Source organism: Chionomys nivalis, chromosome 3 (assembly GCF_950005125.1).
Source record: "Chionomys nivalis chromosome 3, mChiNiv1.1, whole genome shotgun sequence".
Taxonomy (NCBI): Eukaryota; Metazoa; Chordata; class Mammalia; order Rodentia; family Cricetidae; genus Chionomys; species Chionomys nivalis.
In genome coordinates, this window is record NC_080088.1 from 97,918,507 (window position 1) to 97,926,969 (window position 8,463).

The window sequence follows — 8,463 nt, forward strand, 5'->3', positions numbered from 1 at the left end:
CATCAAGTAAGTCTGAGAGCACACACGCTGCAGTCCTCTGGGGACCGCCATATTACTTTATTAGAAAAGTCACAGTCTATGTACAGAACAGGAGTGTCCAGCTACAGAGCCGAGTGCCTGTCGTCGTCATGGGGTTCTGAGAAGGCCCTGAGGGTGCAGGCACCAGCCTTACAGCCAATAGGCAGTCGCTACTCAATTCCTTCTTGCTTGTCCTTGATGGCCACCTGAAGAGAGAGGACAAAAGGCAGTGACTGCACTGAAATGACCCCAGTGTCCCCTGCTTGTGTGGCCAGGAACCTGTACTCCAGAGAATACGTGAGGCAGACCAGTCACCAAAGGCTCAGCAGGTTCTACCTACCCTGCTCTGAGCCACCGGCTTGCTGAGGACTGGGGATGGAGCCAAGTGGGATATGCCCAGCCGGGTGAAAACCTCAAAAGGTGTGGCTCACACTGAGGGCCCCTGATAACTGCCTCCTACCCTGTGGTGAACAGTCTCAGAGGCTTTATGGGCTAGAGAAGCTAGTGGCAAAGAGGGGAGATTTTTGATGATGGGGCTGGAGGGTTCTGGTGGGAGGGTTGCAGCTCTACTGCTGAACCACGCAGCCCAGCTCCTCACCCGGAATCGCTCCTCCAGAAGAGAGAGCTCACTGATGAGGTCTGTGATGGCGTTGGTGAAGGCCTCCTGGGGACTGTAGTCTGGGGTGGTCTGCACACGAATGATGATCTTGTGCTCCAAGGGGTGAGGGACTTTGTAGCCGGCAAACAGCACCTGTGGGTCCTTCAGCAGCTGTCTGAGAAACAGAGACTGTGAGGGAGGAGGTCAACCCTGGCAGGTTTTCTAATCAGAGTAGCTCCTGGCCCCCAAGTGTAAATGGGTGAGAATGGTGGTGTGGTGTAGGCCCGTCAGCCCAAGGCCACCTTAGCCAACTTAGTGAGATTATCTTTAAAAAATACAGAGGGCTGGGGATGTAGCTCAGTGGTAGAATACTGGCCTAACAGACATGAGGCTCGAGGCTCCTGCCCAGCACTAGGGGAGGGGAAATCAAGTTAAAGGGGCTTAAGGCCATATGGAAACCATGTTATCTACGAGACCAAGGGCCTTGGCTGGGAGCCAGTTTGTGATGGCGTCTTCCATCACAGAAGCTGAGAACCTGTAACAGTGCCTGTGGAGCACACCTAGGCCAAAACATAGTCAGGGTTGAAGCGACCAGAATACAAGGCCCCATTCCTAGGTACAGCAAGCAGGTGGGAAGAGAGGGCACCAGGCAGCATCCATATACATGGCCCTTTCCAACAAAGCTGAGGGAAATGAAGAACCTAAGGGCACGGGCTCTAATTGGCCCCTGCCATACATCTGAAGAGTTGTAGAACGGGGTTGGAGCAATGGCTGCTCTTCCAGGGAACCTTGGTTCTCACATGGTAGCTCACAACTGAGAGTCCCAGGGGAATCCAACACTTACGGCATGCAAGGGCGCCCATGCTACACAGGCCTATGTGCAGGAAACGCACCCTTGAAGAGTTACAGGTTGAGCTGGAGCAACCACACAGTGGTGGAGCACTATTGCTCTTGTGGAAAATCTGGGTTTGGTTCCCAGGACTCCTTTCGAGTGGCTCACAACTGCCTGTAACTGCAGCTCCAGGGATCCAACAACCTCTCCTCGCCTACTCAGACACCACACTCACAAGACATACATTTTTTTTGGTTTTTTTTGAGCCAGTTTCTCTGGCTGTCCTGGAACACTCTGTAGACCACGCTGGCCTTGAACTCAGAGATACCCACCTGCCTTTGCCCCGAGTGTTGTGATTAAAGGCGTGTGCACATACGTTTATTCTCTAAGCTGCAGGTTGGGCTGGAGAAGTGGTTTAGCAATTAAGAGGTTCCCAGCATCCATGTGGCAGCTAACAACCACCTGTATCCCTGTTCCAGGGGCTCTAGGGCCTTCTGACCTTCACGGGTAACACATGTGGTAGACATATGTAGACAAAACATTCCAAAGTTTTTATTTTTGTTTTGTTTTTAACTTAAAGAGTGCCTGTATACACTGCCCTTGGAGAGGACCCAAGGCAGTTCTCAGCACCTATGAGGTGGGAGCCGTCTGTGACTCCAGCTCCAAAGAATTCAGTGTGTCTGACCTAAAAAGGTGCTGGCGCTGGCACTCACACTCAGGGACAAAACCACAAGTTTTTACAAAGTTGGAAGATAAAGAAAAGGAGCTGCAGGCTTCAGCAAACCATCATATGCAGGAGGTGCCCCTACTGGCTTTTTGTTTTTTGTTTTTAAATGGGGTCTCTATGTAGACCTGTCCTGGTGCTCACTATGTAGACCAGGCTGACCCTGAACTCAGAAGAGCTCTGCCTGCCTCTGCTCCCCAAGTGTGGCAATTATAGGTGTTTGCCACAATACCCATCACCTGTTGACCTCTTGATGCCCATTAAAATGAAAACCGGCTTTGCTGGAGTTCCCTGAACTTGATTTTAGCCAAAAGACCAAGAGGCAATTGCTGGGGGTCCCTGCAAAGTCTTACATAAATAAGCCAACCCGAAGCTCAGGGCCCCAGCAATGGCAAGGTACAGGCAGGGCTCAGGAGCCCTAATGGAGTCATCCTCCGCTATGTAGTGGGTCAGCCTACACTACACAAGACCCGTGTGAGCAGACCTCAGTGCCAGGCTGGAAAAAAGGATCTGCCCTGATGTATCAGCAAGCTGAGAGACTGTTACAGGACACATGCTCAGTTTAGAGCCCTGTGATACCCAACCCCCAGGGCCTCTGGCCTGGGACTTACGATTTGATGATGTTCCCCAGAGTGTGGTCTTCTTTGTTGATGGTGAACAAGCAAGCATTGGGCACCTTAGTGTCCTTGTTAATGGTGATTCTAGAAGGAGACAGGCAAAAGCTGAGCGAGATTGCTTTCCTGAGCCCACATCCAGCCAGCCCTTGAGATGCTGGCATTGATCCTCCAATCAACGTCCCCCCCGGGGGGGGGGGTCAGAATGCCCCCTTTGTGGTCAAACATCCTTGAGACTGCAGTTGGGCTGTTCCCACTACCCCAGAAAGTACCCACTACCCACGGCTCTTTCCCACATATGGATTAGTTGCCTTAAACTAGCTGTTGACTAAATTCTTTCCTAGAAGACAGAAAACAGCTGGGTGCTGGTGGCCACACACCTTTAATCCCAGCACTTGGGGAGCAGAGGCAGGCGGAGCTCTAGTTCCAGGCCAGCCTGGCCTACAGAGCAAATCCCAGGACAGTCAGGGCTACACACAAAAGTCCTGCCTCAAAAAACAAAAAGAACCAGGAGACCTCTAGCCTCCAACCCCCCCCCCAACAATTCAAGGTGGACCCAAGACCATCATTTTGCAAGCCCTACTATTCCCAGCGGTACTAGGAATTGAACCTAGGGCTTCAAGCAGGCTAAGCAAACCCTCTACCACTGAGCTATGGGTCCAGCCCTTGGAAGCCCTTCAATCTGCTCACCCCTAAAGGACCCTCTGAGAGCTCTGGGATGGCTCGGTGGTTGACCATTTACCTCGAATGTGTGAGGCTCTGGGTTTCATACTTACCACTCCCCATTCAAACAAGCTAGGCCTGCCTGATAGTTCAGACCAGTAATCCCAGCAACTGAGGCAGGAGGGCAGAGAAAAACCCTCAATCATCCTTGCCTTCCTCTTTGCTCCTGGATACACCATGCTAGCTGACCCTCCTTTCTCATGTCTCACGTCCCTGGAGGAGCACGGGAAGCAGACAGCACAAGTGTGACACGGGTTCTGGGGTTCCACACTTGAGTCTTCAGTAAATGCTTTGAGCTATTACCCAATGAACCATCTCATCAGAAATGTTTAAAGTGTGTGTGTGTGGGGGGGGGGGGATATGGAGCTGGAATGAGCCAAACAGTAGTAGCACACACCTTTAATCCCAGCACTAGAGGCAGAGGCAGGAGGATCTCTGTGACTTTGAAGCCAGCCTGGACTACAGAGCAAGTTCCAGGACAGCCAGGGCAACATAAAGAAACCCTGTTTTGGAAAACCAAAAGAAAACAATAAATAAAAAAAAAAAAAGCTAAACTGTAGCTTAGTGATATAGCAGTAACCCAGCAGGGGCTAGACCCTGGGTTCTATCTCCAGCACAACAAAGACCAAACAAGGAGCCCTCTTTACCTACCCCATGATGGCCCCTTATCTACACACCAGGGACCCTCATCCACATGGGATTGCTTCTTCCCTCACCCCCCAGGACAGGGGTTCTCGATGTAGTCCTGGATGTCCAGGAACTAGCTTTGTAGACCAAGCTGTGCCTCGAACTCACAGAGATCCGCCTGTCTCTGCCTCCGAAGTGCTGGGATTAACAGTGTGTGTCACCACCACCTGACTAAGCATTGGTTTTTTTTTTTCTAAAGCAGAATATCTCAAACTTAATACAGAAATATGTATTTCCTTTGTCCACGCCTGTGTGAGATCATTGGACAACCTGCAAATTGTCCTTTCCTTCTACCATCCTGTCCCGGGCATTGAACTCAAGTCATTAGGCCTGACTGTGGGTGCTTGTGCCATCTTGCCAGCTGTGCACATGGACATCTTAGACCTGACCGCTCTTCTCTGACAAGCTGTCTAGTACACCAAGGGTCATTAATAGCATCCTTTGCCTCTGCCCACTAGATGCCAATAGCAACCGCCTTGGGACAACCAGAAATGTTTCCAGACATGACCAAATGCTCTTGCCGATGGGGCACCAACAGGATCCTCAGCTGAGAACATGCCCTCAAGGGAGGCTGAATTAGCAAAGGTCAAACACAAAACCCTGCACAGAGGTCTCTTAGAGGTGCGAGGTCAGTCACCGATCTGCAGTATACAACACTGCGTTGTACAAACCCAGAGAATTTCATTCAACTGCATTATTGGCTGACTGACACAGGGATGAAATGAGCCCTATGTGTGCTGGGCAAGCAATCTACCACTGTGGTCTACCGCCATACGTTTCTTTTTGAGACAGGGACTCACTTTAGCCCAAGAAGACTTCCAAGGAGAGTACCCAGGGCTGGAGAGATGGCTCAGAGGTTAAAAGCACCACATGGCAACTTAAAACTGTAACTCCAGTTCCAGGAACTTGACACCCTCACAAAGACATACATGCAGTCAAAACACCAATGCACATAAAGTATAAATAAATGCACATAAATTTTTTAAAAAACAGGGGCACTCAGAAAAGAAAGGTTTTTAGCAACCTTTTGAGATAAAACTTTTGAGTCATCAAAAGGGTGTTTCTGGTTACCATTAAGACAGTTTTCCCACTGCAAAATGGACGCACTCGGCGAGAGTTCGCACCGCCGCCTACTTCTGCGGACGCGCCCGGGGCAGAATGCACAAAGCACAGCCCGCCTCGCTTCCCCCGGGCGGGAGCAGTGCGGCGCTCCGCCGGGGCTGACGGCCAACTTACTTCTTCTCGCCCTCGAAGAGCAAGAACGACTCGAAGGCCGGAGGAGCGTTCATCCTACCGACGTGCTCTGTCTCCGAGACTCCAACCTGCAGCCGCCGTCACCACACCGAGCTCCTGAAGCGCTACCACTTCCGGGTCACGCGGCCCCAGCCAATCAGAGTGAGCGCCTGGCTCCGCGCCCCCTGGTGGACCGGATGACCTTCCGCAGGCGCCCGCAGGCAGGGCAGAGGGAGACCGCGAGTTGTGCTGCGCACGCGCCAGTCTAGTCCCGTCCGTTGCTGTCACCCGGTCGCTTTTGGGCGCCTGTGCCTGCGCGGGGAAGGCTGAGCCATCTGCAACTGGCTCGCTGGTCCGCCCTGAGCTGGCGTCCGAGCTGTGTGTGTAAAGTTGCCTGTGTGGGCTGCTGCTGCAGGACCCCCGGCTGGTGAAGTTTCCTGGATGAGATTCACGAGACCAGGAAAATGTGTAAAGGTCGGGGAAGAGCTTGGGGTGCCAGTGGATTCTCTTGGGCACACAGATAACTAAAAACACGATGAAATCCTGGCCCCTCTCCGTTTTTTTCAGCGGTCTCTGTGGCAGTTAGTGTTTTCTATTTTTAAAGATTTGTATTTGGCTGGCTGTGTGGCACGTGTCTGTAGGTGCCTTTGGAGACCAGAAGAGGGTTGGGTCCCTTGGAGCTGGAGTTACAGGTGCGTGTGAACCACCCTTACGTGGTGGCTGGGAACCGAACTCTAGTCCCCCGAAGAGCAGTAAGGCTCTTAACTGCGGAGCCATTTCTCCAGCCTCCACGATGGTTCTTGTCAGCCGGATGAAATTTAAGATCATTGTGGAAACAGACCTCTAGGTGGAACCAGCAAGACAGCCCACTGGGTGAAGGTAGTGTCACCACGCCTGACTACCTGGTTTCAATCCCCAGGACCCATGCAGTGGGAGGAGAGAACTCCTCTGACCTCCCCGTGTACAGCAGCCTCACATCGGTGCACATACAATGTAAAATTAAAAACGAAACAAAATTTCTGGGTCTGTCTGTGAGAGTCTAGACAGGTTTAAGTGAGGAAGAAAGACTTACCTTTAATGTGGGTGACGGCACACTAGAGGCTAAGGTCTCAGACTCATTAAAAGAAGAAAGTAAATCATCTCATTCTGCTTCCTGGCTGCCGATGGCAACCGGATCAGCTGCCTGGCACTCTTGTGGCTATGACATCCCCACCATGATGAGCTGTACCCTTCCTTAAGATGCTTCTGTCAGGTTTGTAGACACAACAAGAACAGTAACTATTACCGGCTCAGTCTCCCAGGCGTTGGAATCGCAGGCGGGAGCCACCCTATCCATTGGTATTGTGAGCACTGAGGCACCAGTGTGTGGCATGGATGATGGCGGTGCCGCAGGAAACAGGTGAAGACGATGTCAGGTACCAGAGGGCTTGGGAGCCCCTCACACTGTCTCACAGACCCCTGCCTGTGCTCATGGGCATGGTATTCCTGGAGGGTCGACCTAAGAGCCAGTCACAGCTACCCCAGCTCATCCACCTTGAAGGTGACATGCTATTCCTGGAGGGTCTACCTAAGAGCCAGTCACAGCTAGCCCAGCGCATCTGCCTTGAAGGCAGAAGGCACAGATATTGCAGGCATCTTGCTCAGCTTTCGTCCCTTCAAATTCAGAAGAAGACGAAGAGGAAGAGCAGAAGTCATCCAGGGTTCTTCAGTCACAGCCCAAAGCGTGTACTCACCTTCATTTCTAGGAACAGCGGACCCCCTGTGAGGAGGAGTCGTCTCATGGGAAGGAGCAACAAGGATTTCTTCAGCTACCCTGAAATCCAGAGCTCAGACGATGAGAAGCCAAGCCACGCCCGGACCAATAGCACTTAGTTATTGTTTGTGTTGGCTGAACTGTTTACGACTCTGGAGATGGAACCCAGGTCTTGTGTATGCCAGGCAGGTGTCCTACCACTGAACCACACTGCCAGCCTGAGTGTGATTTTTGAGCATAGCCCTTGAATTCAGGCATGGTGGCTTAGGCCTGTAAAGCCAACACTGTCGGGATAGAGTCACCGGGATCAGGAGTTCAAGATCCTCCTCAGCTGCACAGTTGTTTGAAGCCAGCCTGACTAGATGAGATACTGTCTCAGAGCTAACGGGGCCAGAGCTGTGGGTCCACTGGGAGAGAGCTTGCTGAGCACACATCGAGCCCTAGGTTTTGTGGGAGCCCACGAGTGACTCGGTTTCCATCTGGAGTTTATTCTGACTTAAAAGTCATCTGAGTTCGAGCTTGCCTGCTCTGCCTGCTCCAGCATCCTTGAGAGCTGTGAGAAAGTCCTGAGTAAGCCCATGGGAAAGAACACATCGTCTACTAAGACACAGGCTGCTGAGAGAGGTGGTTAGCTGTACCACTCCTTGCTCTGCCCTCTCTGCTCTTCATCTGTAGAAAAGCAGGTTCTGAAATAAACTCTGGGCTGTTTAGTATTGGCCACAGACCTCCCGGATCTATCCTGTGTCTCTCTCAATTTCTTTCATCTGCCATATCCTCAATCCTTGCCCCCCCTCCAGGTATCTCAGTTAACTCATTGGCAGGCTCTGGCAAGGTTTAATGCCCAGCTCTGTATAAACCGCCTGGCTCACACCCCTAACCCCAGCACTTGGTGGTGGAGGCAGGAAGATCAGGAGTTCAAGGTCATCCTTGGCTATCTAACGAGTTTGAGGCTATAATGGTCAGGTGGCATACCCTGTCTTAACTCTTCCAGAAGAAAATAATATGAGTAATATATCACTTGAATTGGGAGCTGAATGCCCCCTACTCTTCCCTCTGTGGCAGGAGCAGAACTGCAGCCAGGGCGCTGCTGTGGAGAGGCTTCCTCATTTAGGGACATCGGGAGGGAAGATGCTGGCTGAGTCTGTCTAGACCAGTGGTCCTCAACCACCTTCCAGATGCTGCAACCCTTAACCCAGTTCCTCATGCTGTGGTGACCCCCAATCATAAAAGTATTTTCACTGCTCTCTCATAACTGTAATTTTGCTACTGTTATAAGTCATA

At 51.6% G+C, this 8,463-nt stretch overlaps 1 protein-coding gene across 1 annotated transcript; it reads right to left on the reverse strand.

Moving 5' to 3' along the window:
- Window positions 1-14: 14 nt before the first annotated feature.
- Window positions 15-5,566, reverse strand: Polr2j (RNA polymerase II subunit J). The gene is made up of 4 exons (XM_057764385.1): window positions 5,433-5,566; window positions 2,784-2,873; window positions 617-791; window positions 15-224 (listed from the first exon to the last, which is right to left on the reverse strand). The coding sequence occupies exons 1-4, from the start codon at window positions 5,483-5,485 to the stop codon at window positions 189-191; spliced, it is 354 nt and encodes a 117-aa protein (XP_057620368.1). The 5' UTR covers window positions 5,486-5,566; the 3' UTR covers window positions 15-188.
- Window positions 5,567-8,463: the final 2,897 nt, after the last annotated feature.